At 43.5% G+C, this 22,834-nt stretch overlaps 1 protein-coding gene across 2 annotated transcripts in view; it reads left to right on the top strand.

The window, feature by feature from the left end:
- Window positions 1-557: 557 nt before the first annotated feature.
- Window positions 558-22,834, top strand: part of CARMIL1 (capping protein regulator and myosin 1 linker 1) — a 193,347-nt gene continuing 171,070 nt past the window's right edge. For both annotated transcript variants that reach the window (XM_080639492.1, XM_080639491.1), the window contains exons 1-2: window positions 558-946; window positions 4,849-4,946. In XM_080639492.1, the coding sequence (XP_080495618.1) occupies window positions 907-946; window positions 4,849-4,946 (138 nt within the window). In that variant the 5' untranslated portion in view covers window positions 558-906. The remainder of the gene's footprint in view (window positions 947-4,848; window positions 4,947-22,834) is intronic.

Genomic DNA, 22,834 nt, shown 5'->3' with positions numbered 1-22,834 from the left:
CAACCTCCCCTTCGTACCACGCACCCTTTTAATGGCATGAATCCAGCGAATTCCCGCGGTGTAAAGCCCTGGAGGTGCACCTGCGAAAGGCAGCGCGGAAGCTGAAGAGGGCCCGTGCCGCCACCACACACCGCGCTGACGGCCGTGGCCTGCGGCTGAGGGGCCGGGCCACTCGAGCCGCGCCGCTAGCAGCCGCCGGCAGATGGCCCCCGCCGCCACCCTCTGGGCCCGCCGCAGCGCCGGGGGCTGATCAGGCGAAGGAGGGGCCGGCTTCGCAGCACTCGATTTCCCAGCCCGCTGCCGCCCTCCTCCTCCTGTTCCCCCCTCTCCGCGGCGGGGCGGGCGCGATGGCTTCCTGAGGGCGATGCTCCGGGCCGCCGCCTCCCGCTCCTCCTCCTCTACCGCCGGGTGCTCGGTGGGCGCGGGCGGGCGGGCGGCTCCCAGCGGCTCTCGCGAGGTGAGGAGGCTGGGCCGGGGCTCGGGCGCCAGCCCTCCCGGGGCGGGGGCAGCCACCGCCTCCTCCCGCCCGCGCCTCAGCCGCCGGTGCCGGGCGGGGGGAGCCGGACGGTGTGGAGGTGCTGGCCGTGTGAGGGGGAAGGAGGGAGCAGGCATTGCGCTCTACGTGCGGGCTGTTCCTCCGCTGGAAATGCCTCTCCTGGCCTCGCCGGCAGCCGGGGGCGTCATGTAGCGCGGAGGGAGCCGGCTCCTCGGGGCGAGAGAAGCCCCTTCCCTCCTCTCTTTCCCTCCCTCCGTCCGCCGCGTTCCGCGCACACCCGCACCACAGAGGCACCGCACGGCCGCCCCCTCCCCCGCCCGCCGGTTGATGCCCGCCTCGCCTGGCGGAGGGCTGCGCGCCGCTGAAGCAGCCCCGCCACCGGGCACCCCCGGGCGCCGGGCAGCGCCGCCATGGCCGAGGAGAGCTCCGACGTCCCCAAAGAGTTGATCGGTAAGGCACGGGCCATGGCGGCGGGGAGGGGGATGCAGGGGCTCGGGAGAAGGGGGATGGAGGGCAAGTTTGGGGGCCACCGTGCGCGACCCTCGGCTGCAGCACTGCCGGTGGGGGGACCCGGTGGCCGTGGAGCCCGGGGCGAGCTCCGCGGCGTTATGGCTGGGGAGCCGTGGGGGTACTCCGAGGAGCCGGTGGGGGGCGGCGGGGCCGCGCCGCCGGCGCTTGGCCCCTCAGCTGCCACTGCGTGTGGGGAGCGGGCGGGCAGGCGGGGGACTGCGGGCCCGCGGCGGGAAGCGGGGCGGCGGGGAGCGGGCAGGGGCCGTGCCCGTTGAGCCCGCTTCTGCCGGCGCGGGGCTCCCCCGCGGCGAGAGGTGGGTGACAGGCGGCCCCGGCCCTGCGGCCGCCCGCCGGAGGGCTCTGCCGGCGGGGCTACGGGGTCTGCAGTGGCTGGCGGAGGCTCGGGGAAGCTGCCCCGGCCCGCCGAGTCTCCCGCCCCGGGACAGCAGCCCCGCCGGGGCCAGTCCTCCGGGCGCCTCGGCCTGAGGGCACGGGTTGAGGCTGCGAGCTGTACCTCTGGCCGCTGCGCCTTATTTCGCCTCGGGGCTTCTCGTTAAGACTCTTTTTCCAGTGTATGTACGAGGGAGTGAGGGTATTTGTAATTAAAGTTTTATGGCCACATGCACGCAACCCCCCCGTTGCACGGTGAGCGCATCATAGGTGATGGTAAGGACCTTGGAAATGCTGTCATCGCTGCTGGGGAGCTTCCGACAAGTGGATCATTAATGCTGTATGTTGGCAACCGGTGTCATATGGAGGGAACAAGTCTGATGCTCTATGCCTGGTCTTCAGCCACCTCACTGAGGCCAAACTTCCTTTGGTTTGCAGTTTTGCTTGATGATCTAAGGATATCACCAACGTTAGAATAACTTAAAGTGTTGCCTTAATGACAGATGGGAACAGAAATTTGTGAGACAGTAAGGTGCATATTGTATTGAATACAGACTTTCAAACCTTACCTAGTTCACTTACAGTGTTGCATTTCCTTCAGTTTCATCAGTCAGGGCTATGTGGCAACTGATTTTAGCATTTAGAAAATGTTGCTAGAAATCTGATGGATGGTTGCAGCTGTCACAGGATTTTTTTTCTGTATAGGCAAAATAGCTCTATTTTGCAGTGCTTTTAGTGTGCAATCCATGTGGTTTGCTTTAGTCTGTAGCTTACCACTAAGAAGTGATGAGCTGGGAAGGCTGCTGGGAGTAGCTGTGATAAAAAAAAAAAAATGTTTCTTTTTAAAAATGGCCAGGCATGTTTGAGGTGCTAATCCATGGTACTTGTTACTCACTGTGGATCAGTGCTGTGCCCTAGTGTTGTAGGTGAGGTGTAGAGCAAGGTGAGCATCTTCACACATCTCCTCCTCTGTTGGCTTTGTTTAAGAATTACCCCCCAGTCCTGGTTCTCTGCACCCGACTTGCTTTTTCAAGGGCTCTTTTGTGATGTGTGGGTCTGTTAATATAGATTGGTTTAATTTCTAGCAGTATTTTAGTGTCTGCATGTTAAAATTTAACCTTTTAAAAGTCTTCTTGTAGTAACCTTGTTTTGAGAACAGGATGAAAGGATGTGCCTTAACACTTAGTGATCGGAGCATGGAGATTAAACTGGGAGTAGGAGTAGATTAAACTGGGGGTGGAAGTGTTTGAGCTGTGGTTTTCTTTCTGTTTCTTCCCATGTGACCTTTGTCAGGTCTCGTAGGTCATAGTCTTCAAAAAAAGTCTGGTCTTACTGTTGGCTTACCTGGATCCAACTCCTCCGAGGTGTGGATGTATGAAGTCTCCAGCATTAGAAACAGATGAGTGCTTTAAAATGTTTCCATCTCCGAATCTGAAAAATAACTTTGCAAGTCCACTTGCCACCCAATGTGTAAGGAAGTGGCCTCAGTCACATGGAGAATATCTATGAAATCTGTACCTTAACTCTTTGAAGAAGTTTTTTGAGCCCTTTCTGGCAGATAGAGATTTGGAGAGAGCTGACATCCTGATGCTTTCTCAAATTTTGTGTCCCAGGCCCTTTCTCTCCCTTCTGTGGCTTGTTGAAATAAGAGGCCTGGAGCTGAGGGCTTGGGGTCGCTCCCACTGCTGCTGTGTGGGACAGCAAAGGGAAGAAGAGGTTCTCCCCACATTGGCTCTTCAGGAGGAAGTGCCTTGTTAGATGCACGCATTTGGAGTTGTTTGTGGGAGAGGAGAAACTGAAAGGCAGAGGTAAAGAAGCACAGAGAGCACCATTATCTTTCTTTCTGTGAGGAGGTAGGACTTGAAAACGACTGAGTGGTCAGCTTGCTTCTGGGTTCCTCAGCAGAAGCAGAGAATCCGGAACTGGGCATTACTCATGGGAGAGGAAGACTCAGAAAATAGTTCCCATCAGGCTGGACTTTTCCCTGGGCTTTGGTTACCTGGCTGCTCAGGGAACTGACTGCCTGGCTCATGACCAAGCAGTTGCCCGGGGAGCTGGCTGTCTGCCACGGGGCTGCCATGGCTTGGGGCAGGCTTCTCACTGGGCAAAAAGCTGCTACGGAGGAGCTTTTGTTTCCTGATAGGAAAATTAAAATTCCAGGGGAAATCATGCCGATTCCACAGAAGGAGCTTTTTCTGGTGAAGGGGCGCTTGACCAAGTGCATGTCTGACCTGCACACCCTTATGCCCTGCAGGCAGAATGTTGTGGCCTGGGCTAAATGTCCAGACTTAATAAATGGTGTATTGTTTGCTGTAATGTATTCTGACTACCAGATGAAAATGGTGCAGAGAAGTGCTATACAGAGCACTATAATTAAGAGCCTTAGGAATAGCCCATTATCTTCAATTTTAGCCTTTAAACTTTAGCATGCACAAGGGCAAAGTGTGTGTGTTTGGGGAGGGTGGAGAGTTGCCTTTGGCAGATGCCAGTTGTAGTGCTGGAAATAGGTTAATGTGTTTAAAAGGTTTATTTCTCATTCCTTTTCTGTGGGGGCTGGGGAGAGAAACTTAAGGAAGGTGCCAAATTGGCTCTTCTAGATGAACTTCTCTGTTTATCTCCCAATTACATCAGTGTCAGTAGTTGTATAAGCTTTCTGACACTGTTCTCTGTGTTAGAAGTTCCCTTCAGGCCAGGGTGCAAACTTTTAGAGAAAGGCTCGTTCATTTGGTACTTGGCAGAATGGTGTATACATGTGTATATTGAAGCATTATGGCAAGTAATGTAACTTTGGTGTTGGCACCATGAGGGGGCTACACTGTCATTAGCACTTGGACTGAGACCGGTGTTGCCCTCCATAGCATCCTCTGCAGAGCTGTCAGGTGTTAGTATCTGGAAGTCTGCTTGGTTTGCTTTGCAACTTAAATGCACAGAATGGAAAATGTGTGAACACTTGCTTTTCCTTTGCCTGACCCATGTAGCCTCCCTGATACCAGCAACAGGCTAAAATTTTTGCAATGCAAGAAGTTAATTTGTTTTAGCAAGCTTTTCAGGTACAAATAATAGCAAGTGAGGAATCTGTTGTCTTTTCCCTGAGTAGGGCTAAGCAGTGCTGGGGCTTGTCTTGGGAATGCTTTTATGTCTAAGTAGTGCTGGAAAGAAGTATCAAACTATGTTTAGAATCCTGGCATATGACATTGATAATCCTATCATATTAGACCTAACTTATTGTGTAGATGACACACTTAAAAAAAGTTGTACTTGTGTTAGGTTGTGTTCAGTACTGCTGAATGTGCATGAGACTTCCATGATTGCAAGCAATCAAGAACATGTTGTTGAGCTATGTTGAACAATGTAGCTCTGCGTCTTCCTGAAAACTCGAAAGAGGTGTCTTTTTTTTTCATTCTCATGTTGACACTGAAGGTGTTTAATTAAGGTATTTTCTTTTATTTCAGAAAGTGTCAGGGATGTTATTGGGAGGAAAATCAAAATTTCGGTCAAGAAAAAAGTAAAGCTGGAAACCAAGGGAGACAAGGTGGATAACAAGGTATTGGTAAGTACGACAGAATGACTCTGATTATATATGTGAAGGAAAAGCCAGTATCTTTTCAGAAGGCATTAATTCTCTTCTGAAAGGCTTCTTTGAACTTTGTGTGTGCCATAAGATACATGTTAAGTACGTAAACGTAAGTTACTTTCATACTTTCTCACTAGCCTGCACAGCAAGTTGATGTGAAGGCATGTACATGAGCACACATGTTCATCACTGAGTTATTCTTCAGAGTTTAGGGTATTGGGTTGTGGATGATGCTAAAGCAAGCTATTATTAGAACCTTTTCTAAAATAATTTGCTGCCTTTGCTGGTTAGGTTTCTTGTTTACATCTGTAGGAATTTTGAGTGGATGAGAAATGCGAAATGAGGCATGTGGAATTATTTATCTTTTGAGAATCTTCTGAAGCTGTTATGTGGTGAACAGTAAAACTATGTGCTTTTTGAACTCAAATGACTATTTGTACTTTTTAGTATTCTCTGTTAAGTCACACATCTGCATGTTAAAAGAAATGCTTAATGTGTGGGATCCTCCGTTGTCATTCCTGAAACGGTAGTGGAGGAAAGTGTCAAATTAATCTCTCTTAAGTATGCTTTCCTGTTTTCTCAAGAATAGTTTTGCTGGCCTCTTGATAAGAAGCAAGCTGTGGTAATGAGCTGGTATGCTTATCTTGAATACTTGGATATGCAAAAAGAGATGGAACTTTATTTCTGTGTTCTTTTGCTACATCTTTCTCAGGAGAACTAGGGTAACAAACACAAATAAGTACAGTGCTGCTATAATATTTTGCAAGATATTTGAGCTTTAGTGCTTTGTGTCTGTAAAAATGTATTGCAGATTTGAAAGTTTTGTTGCCAAAACTGTTGTTACAAATTTTGGGTACATGCCCTATGCAGATACTCTGTTTTGTCTTTAAAATCTGTAACTTATTAATCAGTTCTGAATTGTTTTCATAAAGTACATGTTGCTTATTCTTGGGCAATAAGACTGTAGGTAATAGTCTACTTTTCATCAAGAGCATCTACTTGAGGAATTTGAAGTATTTTCTGCATAATACCTACCTATGTTATGTGTGGCTCCTGGATTTACAGTTCTTGTAGTAGAAATAGGTTGACTATGTAAATGCTGATGGATTGTTTCAATTTATTTAAAAGCCATGTTTATAGGGAAGGGGGACAGTTTCACTGAAGTGGTAGCACTTGATTGACTTTTTGTTTTATTCAGAATCGTTATTCTTATCAGTAGTGAAATATATTGTGGAAATACTGCAATACTGTTCTGATCTGATGGGACCAAAAGAATGTTGAGATTCGAATTGCCAGTGAATTTTCTGAGGGGTGTACTACTTGGCCTAGATGTGATGACTCAGATGTTTTTTCCCTCTTTAATCTCCGAAGCTCTCAGGTGGGAGACTTTAACCTTTTATAACTGAAGAGGTACTGAAAGAGAAACACCTCTTTAAGGTGTTCACAAGTTAGTGAGCGCTTCTTGTGTGTGTGCGTGCATGCTGTCTTCAGTGCAGAGGATAAGTCTTTCAAGGGGATGAATTGCTGAAGGGGATGTTGTCTAGAAGAACAAATGGTTCCATGATGCAAAAATGCGGGGGATTTATACTGGGCAGGTGGGGCGGAAGTTTTCATGGTTAGAGAAATTGACTGCTTGAGTTGGATTTTGTGTTTTCTTCTACCACAGAAGAAAACTGCCCTGCGTGAAGATGCACAAACTGTTATGGCATCTTTATTACAGTGTTTCTTTAACTGCATGTGTATCTTTATGTGGTTTTGGGTTTGGTTTTTGTTTCTGGGTTTTTTTGTTGCAGAAGTGCTGAGTGCTGTCTGCTGTGGCAGAGGCCAGTGGAGGCTGTGGTTCTTTCTGGGGATTCAGAGTTCTCTGAAATGCAGAGTGTTCTGAAAAAAAATGACACCAGCGACACCTTAAGTTGCCATAAATTAGTGGAGAATTTTTGGCCTTGCTGTGTCTACAAACTCATTTTTGACCTGTGAAGTAGAGAAGATGGACCCTCCTCTGCTCCAGAATGACGCTGAAAACAAACCTTGCTTCAGAGATATGCAGATGCTTAATTCTAAATGCCACAGGAAAGCTACTGACAAAATGAAGAATTTTTGTACTCCAAGCTGAGGCTTCACAATATTCAGTAAATAATGCATATGGTTGCATTCTGACCAGGGCAGGTAAAACTGCATACTTGAATTGCTGTGCCTTGGGTAAGCATGTCAAACGGAATGCTGAATGAAGTGTTGGCAGCAAAAGCAATTCAGTAATTAAGGACTATATCCTTAAGTGTATACAGCAGAGGGATCAAATGTGATTGCATGGGCAGCGTTCATGCCAGCACTCCTTGACTCCTGAGAGCTTAGTTTTGAGATGTTAGTCTTTTGAGCATGGTCTCTTGAGTGCATGTGTAGCAATGAATTGTTTTGAGATTTTGGTTTAAATTTTATTAGTAGTTGGGAGTTTACAAGCAGATTAGGTAGCATGCATTGGGTCCCGCGCTTAATAAGGAGAAAATACCAGTTGCTGTCAGGCTAGCTAACTCCAGAGCCGTGGTGAAATTGTTCAAGGTTTTAGAGGAGGTTGATCGCAGAGGCTGGCACTGAGCCCTAGTACCCAGATCTGTGCTTTTAATTAAATGGTCTCTCATTCTTCATTTCTAGGAAATTTGAGCAAAATCAGTACCAATTTGAGAAAGGAAGATTATTTAAAAGCGACTGCACTTGGCAGGTACCTAGGAAATCACTTGACCCCTAGTCCTGTTGTTCGTAGTGTATTCAAGGTGCAGAGTACTAGAATATGGATATAACCATCTACTTAAGTCACTCTGCTATAGGAAATTCCTCTGATAGTTAAGATAGAAATTGGAATCTGAGAGTAAAGATGAAACAGTGGAAAACCCCTGCTGTTGCTTGAAATAAAGTCCTAATGTTGAACTGGTGAAATTGGTGGATAAAGTCCATGCTTGCCTTAAGGTGCTTTGGGATCTCAGCTTTTAGTGCCAAAGTTTGGAAATTATGACTAGAAGTTTTGATGTAAACCAGACCTTTTCAGTCTGCACAATGAGTTTGCTGCCTTAGTATTCTCAATCTGCAGTTACTTAGTTATTCAGTTAGTCATAATGATGCAAACCGTTAAACACAGTGAGCTGCTTAGCTGCCTCTGGTCTGTTGGTACCAGGTCTTGGGTGGTCAGGCAGCAAGCTGGTACCCAACCCTGAAAAGGCAATAACCAGCTTAAATGGGCAGGTCAGTCCTCACACCATTAGAGTCAAACTCCAGCTCTATCCAAGTCATCTTGATACTTTAGCAGAGCAAAGCTGCTGTTAGGTAGGGTGAGGAACCTTTCAGGTGACACACTGATGAGGAATTGCTGCCCCATGGGCAAGAGGTGCTGACAGTACCACCACGCACCAGCAAGGCAGGCAGCAGGACCAGGGGTGGTGGCTGGGGGCAGCTTTAGAGTTGAGGTCAAGCCAGGCAGTTGGGTTTGTGGGGCAGGCTCAGCCAGGAAAATGACCAAGCACAGGCATTGCTCAGGCTGGGACTGAGCGCTGGAACTCCAGAGCAATATGGGGAGCCCTGGTCAAGGCTTCTCCCAGCTTTTTGGTCACATACCTGTGCCATATCAGGTGCAGACAGCCAAACTGAGGCAGGGCCCTGGGGCAGGCTGCCCTAACTGGCTCCGTGTGACCCTCAAGCCAGAGGCAGAGTACTACTGCGTTGGGCTTCAATGTAGTTCTCAAAACAATAGTCTTACTGGGTTAAAATAGATAAAGATATCACTGTTTTGTAGTCAGTCAAGAATTGCTTTGGTTTCCTGGGATTGTTTTGTTTAAAGCTGTTTTCTTACCAGGTCAAGGCTTAAGGCATCATGCAGAGTGGCTGCTGTGTTCCTTTCTCACACTAACTCTGACCTTCTCTCTAGTTTCAGCTTAAGCTGATGGGTATGTAGAGGTCTCAGTCGTAATGATAAGAGTTGCTTTCTGGGGGGCTGGGGAAAGGCAGGCAGAAAAAGAAGAGAAACTTAACACCTACTCCCTCTCATAAGGGCTCCAGCTTTTAGCATGATAACGGATCAGTCAGAATGTCCTGTCCGTGAGAAAGATTTCAGTGTTTTGTCTTGGGTTTTTTTTAAACCAAAGGCTTCAAGCCTCGCCTTCAGACAAACCCCACTGGGAAACTAAGTTTCTTGGTTTCAGTGTTTGCGGTGCTGCTTTTTCACCCTCAAAATAGCCAAGGTATATGTACAATACTCAGCCTTTTGTACAGTCTGTACAAATACTCAGCATTTTGCTGAGTATTTCCCACTGTGGTTTCTTTCTATCAGATTTATTGTAATTGGTAGCAGTGAGAGGTAAAATTGTAAGACAAAAGCAAGATGTTAAATACATCTGACCAACTCCTTACGAAAGACTGATGTTTTCAGGAGTGGCTCATGACCAGAATTCAGGATTCCTCTTCCTTTTTGTTTCTTTCCTGTTAATGAAAGAGAATACTTCTAGACTAATTGCCTTTGAGATTAGTTTTCCTTTCCAAAATAATTTTATTTTAGACATTAAGGACAAGGAAATGTTGCAAGAGACCATGCTCTCTATATGGCTGGTCTGGTTTTTCACTATGTTCTTGAGTTGTTTGTGTGTGTTTTTGTTGTGATTGGTTTTTTTTGTAATGTATTCCTAACCTTAAGGGCATGAAGTAGTGTGATGTGATGTAGTGACCAACAGCACTTTACTAGGAAATCCCCTTGAGGATTCTCTGTTAAGCTGCTGCCCCCGGTCTTTTACTTTCTTCTCTTTGTTAAAATACCACAATGGTGCTTCTGGAACCCGGACAGTTGCTTTCGCAGGTGGCTTCCCTGGGAGTAATCTCTATGTCCCTGTCACTTTCTTTGGGACATATGTTTCCATGGGCTTTTAAACCAAAATTTTTAGTCAACTCCTGTCAAACAGGTTTATATTTGTTCTGTGCACATGGTGTGAGATTTCATGTTCTGCTTCTAAAGACTCACTTACAAAGACTGAAATTCTATTTAAAAAGATCTATCTGCATTCATTTTTAAAGGAGCAATTTTGCACTGTCCATGTGGCTTCTGAATGCTGTCTGAACAACCTGGCTGCCTGCACTGAAGCAGCTGAGAAAAGCCTGTGTGAGCTGCAGTGCCTGTTCAGCTATAAGGGTGGCAGTCTCCAGGTGGAGGCAGAAATAATATTTTGCATTGCCAAAACTATTTTGGGATTAAAAGCTTTGGTGCTTGTTTCCTGTTGCTCATCTTCTGTCATGATCTATCCATGATATTCTTTTCAAATAGATGAATTCTTCTAGGTGCAAGTGTCTTGCCTTAAAAAATATGTACTTGTATATTAAACCACTAAAAGCATGAAGCTCACAGGATTGTCCAAGGTTAGTTTTACGTAAAATGTGTGCAATCTTGCACATTATATCATGACAGCTGGTGTGTGATAATGTGTTAAATATGGACATTCTTTTAAAATAATGGTGTTTCCTCTTCCCTGCCCAGAAGGTTGACTGTTATGACATATATCTTAAGTGTGAGTTTATGAAGATGAAAGGAAGTAGGTGTTGGTACATCCCTCATGTCAGGAAGTCTAAATGAAGTGAGGTAGAGTAATCAAAAAGTACTTATATGTGAAAATGTAGTTTAATACATTTACAAGGTGCCTCTTGGAAAACAATTGAACTGTAGCAAATAAGGTTACTACAGAAAACTGAAATAATGAGTGCTGCTGGAAAGAGAATTTATTAATCCAGCCATGCAGTTGTATATGGTCCCAAAATAGGACCTGTTTAAAAAAATACTCATTCATGTGCAAGTTTGACTGAAATCTATGTTTATGTTGTGCATTGATCTGTAAGGTTACTTTTTACTGGTGGAAAGATTTACAGATCTAACATTCTGATGCTGTGATAGTGCATGCAGATGTTTAATTCCTTTTTGTTGACATGTTTCCACTTCTGTGAGGAGAAACTGGCATTCAATGGAGTTAACCAAGTTGAGAGGAATGTTTTCCTCCTCTTTGGGTTGGTGGGGTTGGGAATTATTTTTCCCCCCCTCATTTTTTCTTTCTAGTTCTTACTTCCAGTTTTTCTTTTCCCTTATTACCGACAATCAAAGCATCAATTGCAGATAGAAAATTGTTTTGTGTTTAAATCGGTGTTGACACACTTTTTGGGATATAAATTCTGAGGCTTCTTACCCTCAGGTTTGTCTGCATTAAGGGTAAGATCTAATCTACTTGCTTAATGAAATTGGCCTTTGACCAAACAGCAACAGTCTTCTTTCTCTGGCTACCCTGGCAAAATGTACATTTTTCTGCAATCCTGGCACTTTCGTGTCCTTTTAAGGGCAGCTCTGATTGGAGTTACATGTTTGCTTTTACACTTCCTTGGAGCATAGAAGATTTCCTTGTGTGTCAAAGAACATAGTGTATTCTTTGCACACTTTGGGAGGGTAGTATAACCATTACAGCAGAAGGGCAGCTGCTTGCTCTCCTTTAATTTTGGGCAACTGGTATATGGAGGGAAAGGTAAGAAAAGGTGTCTTCTCTTTTGGTGCCTGCCCTTGTTCTGTCTTCAGTACTTTGCATGTGCACAAAAACCTGTGGGTGCATCTGTCCTTAGCAGTGTTCTGGAAGGAGAAAGTGTAAATATTATCTTGCTGTTAGCCACTTCTGGTTTCTCATTCACAGCTCACAGGGGAAAAGGAGTGGTGGAAGGCAGGAATCCACTGTGGCTTTGAATTGTTCATGGGATCAGTTAAAAACCAGTTGTGTGTGGGTTGGTTTTTTCTATGGGTTTTTTTTTTTTTTTCTTCTTTAATTTTTATTTTTAAAATGTCACACTCTGTCTACTTCTTTGGCTGAATATATACTGGTACCAAAGTGGTTTGCTAATGTACTTTTGTTTGTAGACGGCCTGCCTCTTGCCACTTTTATCTGTGAAATGGAGCTTTCCTAAGCAAGGATTTACGTTGAAAACTGTGCATAAAAGTGGCAGAAGACTATTACATCTAATTTCCCAAAAGCTTGAAATAAAAAATAGAAGATGAGCATTAGGGTCAACTTCTTGTCTCAGTCACTCTTCTCTATTGATGGCTTTTTGTTTTTGTTTTTTTTTTTACCCAAGGAACAGAATATGTGTTCTTTGGTAGACCAGTATAAATGCAAAAACCTTGTCCCTATTTACTGGTGGCTTTCTTCTTTTCCTTTTTTTATTTTTTTTTCCTTGTATGGCTTGTTTTGTCTGCTTGAAGATACTTATTCGAAGAAAAGCTTTTTTTTTTTGCACAGGGAGTGTGTTTCACTTCATGTAAGTGCTGTGGAGGAGCACACTGTAAGCTTAAGAGGCCACAAGGGCTGCTAATTCAAAAGTTAGTGCCTGCATACTGTGAAAAATGCTTCCTGTTGCTCAGAGCCCCTTGTCTCCAACCATTGTTGTGGTGGAAAATTGGTGAACGTCACTGATTTGTCTGATTATTAAAATAGTTACTTTGGATCACTTACAATTCTGCTTCATTTTTTTTCTCAAGATGGTGGTAATTTAATTCTGTGTAAAATAATTACAGGGCCAGTATGTAAAATTGCTCTTTAACTATAACTGCTGCTAACTGTGCTTCATACTGCTACCAGAGTCCCTAACCTGAGTTAGAATGATGGTCCCCAAGCTGATTCCTGCCCTTGTTCTTGTCTCATCTCTCCCTGTTTCCAGAACATGCACTCTGTGGCAATTCATAAGTGACAGCTTTTTGTTAATGATGGCTTCCCTAATTTGATTATTTAAGATGATAAACTATTATGATGAAAATTTAATTATGAGAGCCAGAGTCTGATAACCCAGTGCTTCTGAAACAGACCTAACCAAATTACTTGCCCTGCTGGGTGAGGGAAGAGCTACCCTGGCTTGGCGAGTAGAGGTTGCAGAATAAAGTCCAAATAGCTGCAGGATGTGATGTTAATGTTAGCAAAGCAAAACAAGTTTCTGCCGGTTGGTACAAAGTTTGAACAAGAATTCACATTGCTGGTGGGGAGTGTGGGAGAGGTGGTTGCCTGGCCCCGTAAGAACCAGGGCAGCAGCTCTAGGGGAAGCAACGGGTAGGTGGAGTTTTAGCAAAGGGGAAGGCTTCTCCCCTTCTCAGCCAAACAATATTTGCTCATTGTTATATTACTGTTACTCTTCAGGGGGCTTCGCAAATGAATCCTGACAGCGCTTGCCCCTCTGAACAAATACAACTTGAAAGGTCCATGTGTCCTCTGAGGCTATTGCAAAGGTGCCCACAGGATAGAAACCATGAGCAAGCAAGGAGCAGCTCTCTCTTGGACAGGTTGTGTTTCTGGATCTTCTTTGCAAAGTAACCTTTATTTAAAAACAAAAACAAGAAAAAAGCCCCCTAAACTTGTGGCTGGACTTCTGGGTACTGGACATGTTGCAGCTTATTCCCTTAGCTGATGAATGGTGTTTGTATCTCCATGCACAGTGGAAGGCCTGTGTGACAGCAGGATGAGCTTCAGCAAGTGTGCATGTGGGGATGGAAAGTGGAAGGGGAGAATCTGGATCTGTTTTTCTGTTAGGATTTCTGTCCTGCATTGCTTTTTCAAGTGGTGTTTTTTCTGTGCTTTTAGGTAGGTTGATAACTAGATACAATTTTTTTCCCCTTTCCACAGTTTAAATAGCAGTTATCAGTGTGCTGCCTGTGAAGTGGGCAGCGACGTGGTTGTGGTGTCTGTGAGAACTCTAACAGTCAGTGCTTAGGAGGCTGAGGTCACTTGGGGCAAGCTATTTCCCTTTTGTGCTCCTGAGTGCTTGGAAGATGCTTGCCAGAGGCATGTGTTTATGGAATAAGCACTTCAGGTACATGTCGCATCCCCAGGTCGGTGATTAAACCTTAAACCTTAGGTGGAGCAATCCTCCACCTAAAACTTTGATAAACCACTGCCTTTGTAGAGCTTCATGGAATTTTGAGGAGCTAAGTTACAGATACCTACTTATTCTTGGGGCATGGGAGCTAAAAAAGAAGGTGAAAGAGCTGCTGCAGAACAGTTTTTACTCAGATCTGATTAGGGGAAGTGAATGGCTGTTGACCCTGACCTGAGTTGGGAGACAGGGCATTTCTGTGTTTGTTCAGGGTAAGCCTTAGAACGAAAAGGCTTCTGCCTCTCTGCCCTCAAGGCCATTAGCCAGACTGAAACTTTTCACACAAAACTATGGATAAAGGGGAAACCTTGTTAAGAGAGGAGCCCCTGAAAACACTTGGGCCTGGTGCTTAAGGATGATACTGTCTTACAGCCCTGCATGTGAGCTTCAACTCCAGTGTAGGTCTCCGGCAGCCTCAGGTTGGGAGCAGTGAAGGTAGGTCAGTACAGATGTCTGGATTTTTAGTGCAGCCCACTTTAGCTGATGATATTCTCTTCTGGTGTTTACCATGTTGCCAGTAAATATTTGAAGAAATACTAGCTTTCTTAGATACTGATGGGTAATAATTTCTGCCGTCTTGGTAAGTTTATTCATATCCCAAATCCAAAATAAGTAACTTTTAAATTATTAATAATAGTGTAAGATGAGAAATGTATTCTAAATATAACAAGCAGTTTTCTTAACTATGTTACTGTTCACGTTTGTACCTTGCAAGTGTCAGAAAAGCGCAGTGGGCTTTGGGCTTTCTGTTCTCTCATCTCAAGAAGATGCAGAAATGCATATATTTTTTGTGAAGCATATTTTTGTATGCTGTGTGCAGCTGAGGCATACACTATGGGTATCTTTATGCCCCTTTTCCTACCTTTCTGTCTCCCTCTTTGCTGTCCTTCCATCTTCGCTGCTTCAGCAAGTCCCAGGAAACTTTTCATGTGTAGATAACCATCAGGATTTGTGTTTGCTTTTTAGCCTACCCCTTCTCACACTGGTGTCCTCATTTTCCCAGTGGTGTATTGCCTGACTTGTTTCTTCTCTTTAAAGAGATAATACAGATATCTCCAAAGACCTCAGTATCCATGCAAATATGGGGATGATGGACAGAGCATAATGCTGCTATGCTAAAATATGTGGATGGCTGCTATAAACTTATTCTGTACATGACTTTGGTCCTGCTAGCCAAGTTCTTTGCTGCCTTGTTCTCAAATTTCATAAAAATCTGTGCTAGAGCTGTTATTTGTGTGATGGAAGCAGTTTGGTTCATGCTGGGTATTATGGAGCTGTTAGTGTAATCTGTTAGTATAATCTATAAATTTAGGTTCTTTCTACCTTGCTCAAAGCTGCTTTCTTTGGTTAAAACCAAACAAAGCCCAAAACAACTTCTAGCATCTCAACAGAATGCTGTGCAAGTGCTGCTTGTCCTGAAGGGAAGCAAGCCATTAGGATGGACAAAACTCAGCTGTATTGGTCTTTAGGTAGGTGAGATGTTGGGCTGAAGAAAGAGGAAAAAGTGAAAACAAACCAAGTAAAGAACTGTAGTATAACATGGCAATTTAAATGCAATTACCTGATGTGCCAGAGCAGTCTAAAAGACTGTAAAATAGCTTTAAAAGGTTTTGTCTGTGAATACAATGCTGTGTTCCCCTATTTTTATAGCTTTCTCTTTGCTTTGGGAAGACATCTTCTAAGAGACTTCACAATTTTGTCAATTTTCAATAAATTTAACTGTATCTTATGTAATCTGTACTACTTCCTTCACAAATTATTTCAAACCCACTTTTTTACCCTTTTCTTGCTTAGCTATACCACGTAGGCAGACTGCAGGAGGAGCTGAAGGCTGACTTTCTTAGGCTTCTATGTAGGTATGTCAGTGAAAGCTTGGAAAAGCTGGTTGTCTAGAGAAGAGTGTATGTTCAATCTTTAGCCAAATGCTAAGAGAAGTCTTCAGGAGTGGCTTAATGCAGCAGGGACGTATGTTTGTTTCAGTTGTATACTGGTTTTGTTTTCTTGCCTGTGCTGAATACCTGCTGAAAATGGTAAAGTGGAGGTCTCAACTCTTAAGAGTTGCATATTCAAATTCAAAAGATTTTAGGGAGTTGCAGGATTGATGCCAACACTGAAAACACAATGTCTTTTTGCCCTCTCATTATTAAAGGATGACCTTTGTCAGCTGGCAGAGATTTCTTAAACTTAGTAAATGCTTATTGTAAGCATTGGAAATATATTTTTCCCCTTTAAATATTTTGAAAACATTCAGCAAAATACGCAAAACCCAAAGAAGGGTTAGTTTCATGTGATGTTTCCAGTGTAATGCTATCCTTTTAAAGTATTTCCTGTAACACTATTAGATGGATCTGCTGTTGTTTGTATGTGCGTGAAATTGTGTGAAATTAAAATCCTGCAGGTTTTTGTATGGTATTAATTTATCACAATGTAGCCTTCATGCAATTTTAGTAGGTCTTTGTTCAGCCTGAGTGGTTAAGTCAGCCCAAAATACATTATTCTTCTATTTTAGAGTATTCCTTATGTTGGCTTTTTCTTTTTCCTTTTTGGAGTGTCGGTTGACTCTCATTATGAAGAGAATATTGCAGACAATTGCTTGGTATCAAGGCTGGTCTTAAGGACGTATGTTAGTTGAAGGAACACTGGCAAGTCAGCTTTTCAGCCTGCTCTTTCACCTCTTTAACTACTCCAGCCCTCCACTGCTGTCTAGGATGCAATTCGTATGATGCTGATGGTGCCTGTCCTTTCAGCCAGGAGCAGCATAAAGTTTGCACAGAAGGGGTTAGTGACACAGAGTACTACGAACCTCCTTTCCTCTGCCTTCTGAGGTGCTGCCTTCTCAGGAGCCAGAGCTGCCTGGTGGTAATACTATCTGCCTCTGAATAAGTGTAGTGTAGTGTCAGGGTAGCTTAGATCCTAGTGAGAGGAGGGATGCTATCATGCTTGTACCTCCAGATGTGCTGCAAAGAAAGCTGCGCTGTGGAGTAGCCTGTGCACATAAAGGTCAGTGTGGCATTGTGGCCATTCCTTGTGCAACCTTGTTTGTGTGCCAGAGGTCCAGGGAACTGGAAGAGGCTGCACTGCGCTGGAAGGGGAGGTGTCTCTGCTTGCAAAGTTTCTTCTGTAATGTTAGACTTCTCTCTTGCCAGATGCATGAATTTTCATGGTGCTGCTCGACATCAGAAAATGATATGAGGGAGGGTTTCACTCACTGTACTGCTGCTTTTGTTGCACCAATGAACAAGAGTAGAGGGGTTATATTGCAGGGACTGCGTGCTCCTACTGCGTTCATTTTGCTGTATTCATTCTGCGAGGTCCTAGCCTCAGAAATGTTTTCTCAAGTCATCTTCACCTGCTAATTTTTTGGTTTTATTGATAATACTCCTAAAAAACCTCAGCTTATGCAAAAGGGAATATACAGCCTGGCAGAACTTTCTCCACCTCCCTGTGTCACTGTTTCTAAAGTGGTAATAGCAGCTTTTCCTGGAACATAAAGAGGAAGAGCTGGCAGAGACATGAGACTCTCTGTTGGAAGCCTGGCAGGAATTAAGCAAGCTGCCTTAGTTCTTGTGTTTTTGTGTTCTCTTGAAGTGTATTTTCTATGGTCCAGACAGAGGGCTTTGTTATAAATACTGTACCAATCTCACTGGGCTTTAATTTGAGACCCTTTGGCAAAAGGTGTTATTTTCATCCATTTATTTATTTATGCCATTGCAGTTACCCCTTGAAAAAAAGTTGCTGCAGTATCACAAATCGCATAGGTTTTATTTCTGTAGGAATACGTTTATGGTAATTGAAGCAAATTGACAAGAGGACTGCAGAAGTGTTTTAAAATACATGAGAGACCTGCTGCACTGCATGGATGTTCTCTGCTTTCCCACAGTACTGTTTCAAGCTATATGTTAGGCTTGGGGTCCAGTGAATTAAGACTTAATGTAATAAAATATGTTGAGAGGATCTGTAAATATGTAGGGCCCAGACGCGTCTTTGGGGAAGCCATCAGAATTGTTCGTACATCATGGTTCTTACCACCTAGTGTTTTGAAGGACACAAAGTTGGGTAATCGACTTTATGTGCATGGATATCAGATGACACTCCCTCAGGGGGCAGAGAGGTTTTCTTAATTGACCTTTGGATAATCTGATGGCATTGTCTAAGAGAACAAACAAAAACCACACATGGTCAGGTGGAATTTTTCTTGCCACATCATTTAAACTTGGGTGGTAGAAATCCATTTAACACATATCTGTTATATTTTTAGGATTTCTGAATAACCCATCTGTTCAGTTATGTTGAATGGTACCTACTTAAGATGTGACCAAAACCTGATTTTGGTTTCCTAGCTGTAATCCCTCATGGTCTAAGTATAGATCATTCCCAGGTGGCTTTTGGACCCCACGTTTGCAGGATGAAGAGAGGATTGGATTGCCTTGTTCACAGTTTCTTGCAAAGCCTGAGGATTAGTGGATCTGTTGGTGCATGGTGGAGCCAGGCCAGTCAGACTAAGCATTAGGTTAATGCTCAGGGCATTGTGACTGCATTGACATGAGGAAATTTAGTATCTGGGTTACAGTAGCCTCTGGCAGTAGCATTAAGCTGCTACTGTAAGAAAAATACTCCTTTTCTCCCTCTCTTTTTTTAATTCCCCTGTAATGGGAAATCTGTCCTGAACTGATTTTAGCATTACATGGAGGTAAAAATTCATAGTGGTTTGCAGTTATCACTGTACAACTGTATGGTAGGGTTGCTTTCAAGCGTTTGTAATGGGGATATTGATGTTCTTCCATTCCTGTAGGCAGAGTTCATGCATAAAATGAACGTTGAGCTTTTACGTGTGTTTAATCGTCACCCCTCCCATGAATCTATACCAGTGCATATAATGTTGCACACACTGATGCTTGAGATGGGTCTGTAACTGAAAGAGCCAGTTTCATATATATTGCCTAATATATTACATGTAGATAATATACATTTCAGAGATTATTATGTTATACTCTTATTTTAAGGTCAGTAGAGTAACTGAAAGAAGAGGCAGTAAAATCAAATATTATGAGCCCAGCATGCTGCCTCTTGCATCAAGATGATCTTCAGTTGCTAAATGTGTGTTTTTTTCCCCAGACAGCGAGTGCATCTGCAGATTCTGCAGTGCCCATTTGTTTCAGCCTGGGCACACTCCTCTGTCGACACTTGCTGTGAAATACCATAGCCTGGTTCACCTTCTGTGCTGCTGATTTCTTGTGCCTTTATCTGCTTTGTTTATTCATTATTAAATGCGTACTTTCTGCTTGACAAGTGCTATAAAATCCCTTTCACTGTGGCTGAACCCAAGAACCTCCACTGAGAGTCTAGAAGGGTTATTAATTTTTTTTTTAAATGCAAATACTATGCATTTCTATTCTGTACTGAAGTGCTCTTCAAGCTAGACTGCTTAACAGGATGGTGGATCCTCTCCATCCTGGTCTCTAAGCTGTGTAGTTGGGTAAAATTAAAGTACTAGATTTTTCCAGATTTCTACTGAAAACAGAAACAAGAATATCTCATGTATTTGAAAATTCCTATAGAGGTCTAATAATATATTAGGTCTACCTAAAAATGGATGTTCATATCATATATATGAACATTCCGTACTTCTGTATTAATGTAGCTGGTATGCAGTCCTCATGAATGACATGCGCAGAGCATAAAACTGAAAGGTATGCTTTTCTGACATGAGGTGCAAGGGTTCAAGCTTTCTCAAGTTTTAATTTTAAAGTAACTCAGCTTAGACATCCAGTGTTAAAGGTTTTTTTTTTTTTTAAGTTTATGATGATTTGAGAGCAACAAACAAATCAAGGTGTTGGGTTTTCTTCCTAAGCTCTATCTTGTGTATGCACTGGCTTGTCTTTCAATTATTATTAAGCATGTTCTGACTAGTTTTTATTACATTATATTTTACTTATCCTTTCTTAGCTGAGCATTCCAGTATTTGGGAGTTATAAACATGCCTGATACTAATCCAGAACATCAACTTTTTCTCTAAAGGGAGAAGAACAAAGTTAACCACTTGGTTTGAGAAGAAGTTATCTTTTCAAATACAGGCTTTTGGTTCTGATTCAGAAAATACAGCCATGGTAGATTTTAGCTCAGTCTTCACCTGTGTGTATTTATTTGTTTGCTTTGAAAAATAACCAGTTTGGGACTGTAAGATTCTTTTTCTGTAAGATTTAACCTCTTGGGTCAAGAGAGGTAGCCTCAGGACTTCTCATGCTGTTGGATGTACCACCACCAGTGACCTGGGACAGCAGTTTTGCTGTCAAGATAGCTAACAGTGGAAGAGCTGACTCTTCACCTAGAAAAGAACAAAGAAGAAGAGGGGAGGCTCTCTGAAGAATATTTCAAAGAAGGGTCAGGAAGGGTGAGATCAAGGCCAGAGGAATTACTCAGACTGAGTGAGCTTCCTTCTTGCTTTCTGTACTTGACAGACTGCAGCTGTGAACCCTGTCCTCCTTCATGCAGCAGAAGGCCTGGAAAGAAAGGTGTATTTTTTTCCTCAGAGTAGGGGTCATCTAATGTTTCTCTAATTGGGCAAACAGAGGCTGAAAAGAAAGCAATGGAGCTCGAGTGCCTTTGGGGAACTTCATCAGTCTACATACTAAATGTTTTTATAGCCAAGTTGTTTTTATAGGCCAGGTTGGATGAGGCCTTGGGTGGCATGGTTTAGTGTGGGGTGTCCCTGCTCATGGCAGGGGGGTTGGAACTAGATGATCTTAAGGTCCTTTCCAACCTTTACTATTCTGTGATTCTATGATTAGTAAAGCAGTCCAAGGAGTTGAGGCTTTCCATGCCTCAGATTTGTGGGTTTTATCTGGTCTCATCTGTGATTATCTTAGCTGTTCCATAGCTTCACTCTTACCTGGCCAACGATACATCTGTTCCCAAGGTCAAATAAGTGAAAATAAGGTGAAATAAGTGTAGGTAGGCCATGAGCATGGCAGGCAATGTGCCACCTCAAAATGCTGTAAGCCAAGCTGGGCATCAGAAACCAGTTTCTTCTGACTGGTAGGTCCCCCCTCCCCAGCTTAAATGGCAGGGTAATTCCTTCTGGGTCATAGTATCTCCTCAGAGGAGAGGTACTGGATTCCAGGGCAAGTGTGCAGCTGAGGACCCTGACCCTTGCTAGACACGGGTCTACATGCAGTCAGTACTGGTTTAGCCCCAAGTGTACCACTACCTCTTTCTACTAAGGAATGCTGTTCCATGGCATAGCTGTAATTATCAGGTACAAGCTCTTCAGTAACACTGTGTTTGCTGAAATACTTCATTTCCAAGGCTTAGAATAGAGCTTCTCTGCTTGTTTTAGTGCTGCAGAATGCATGGAAGTTGTGGGAGCACTAACTGGAACCAAGTGTGCCATCTGCAATGAATAAATAATTGTATAAATATGTACCTTTACCTCCTCTGTCTGTTTATGCATTTACAAAAATGCCATGGTATTTGTTTTTGAGGTGGAATTAACACCATTCCTTGTAAATCTCAGACAGCTGTGCACAGCTCACTGTTCAGAGGCTTGAGTCTGGCTTATTGGATATTTGTTCAAATGATTTTTCCACACCCAGACTTATGGATGTTGGAAGCGTTTCTGGTGTGAATATTAATTTGTGTCTCCTGTGAAGACTCATGGGGGTCAAGCCCTGCTATCATTTCTGTGAGTGCTTTTACAATCAGATGTGTTTCTCAAACACTTATTGAAGCACTTGGTGAGTCCTTGTGTGAGAATGCTAGCCTGTGGCTGTTGGTGCTTGCTGAGAGCCGTGTGTGGTTGTTTGCTTATCCTTGCTCTCTTTACTGAGGTTTCTAGTGCTTTTCTTCTTTCTTCCTTTTTCTGGGGGGGAATGATTGTGCGCAAATCCAAACTTGAAAATAAAACTTTTAGTTTTTTTAGTTTTGTGCTTCTGATGGCTGACCACATAACACTGTATCAGAGTACACAAGAATGGTGTTAACTCTGAACTGCACTATGTTTTAGCTGTTGTGTTTATGGGTGAAGAATTAGAAAGTGGGGCCTGCCACATGAGCATTTATAATGGCAGTTTCTAGCAACAGAAAGCCAGAAGGAAAATCTGTTACCTCAGGTCATATTGGCAGTCGTATCTGCTGTCACACTCATTTCTTTGGATTTACTGGTGATAAGAATTCCTGAGCATAAGCTCTGAGCAGTATATTGATAACTGAGTGAATGCTAAGTATGAATATTTAATAGCATTAAATACTTAGGATCAGATGTATAAAACTTTAGCTCTAGCCAGCAGCGTCCAATAATTAAGCGAGTTGTCAACTCACTGAAGCCATCACATAAATCACCTTGTACCCATTCACGCTGAGGGTGAATAGATCTTTCCCCACCCCCCCAAACCAAGAGTATTTTGTTGGTTTTGTTGGGTTGTTTTTTTTTTAAACTCCACCAGACTCCAGAGGTAATTATTTGCCTGCAGTGAGGGGGATGGTTTAATGACAGAAGGATAAGATCTGAATCCTGGAGTCATAAATGATACTGGGAGCTTTCAGCAGCTGTCTGTTTTCATGAGAAGGCAGACTCCTTTGGAAAGGCTCCACTTTGCAGCTGGGGAAACACATATCAAGCAAAAATGCTGTTGGGCTTGACAAACTAACTTTTTTTTAGTTTTAAATATTTTTCTTCCAATATCATCTCTGTGCTCTGGCGGTGTGATTGCAGGGGAGTTTTGGTGCTTCCCAGTTTGTGCTTCCCCAGTGAATTCCATGTGGTAAGGTCTCCTGGACAAGTGCTGTCTTTGCAGGGCAACTTACTGTCCTTGAGCCATATGATGAGCTGTGATTTCCTGAGAAGTCTGAGGCAGATATGGCCACTGGCTTGGACAAATAAATAACAATCTAGTGTAGGAGAGATTCTTTTTTTAAACTGTAATGTAGGCTATTCCTCTGTTTTCAAACTA

The sequence above is a fragment of the Psittacula echo genome (assembly GCF_963264785.1).
Source record: "Psittacula echo genome assembly, chromosome: 2".
In the NCBI taxonomy this organism is placed as follows: Eukaryota; Metazoa; Chordata; class Aves; order Psittaciformes; family Psittacidae; genus Psittacula; species Psittacula echo.
Note: the sequence above shows the minus strand (reverse complement) of the source record. Positions and strands in the feature narration are given on the sequence as shown.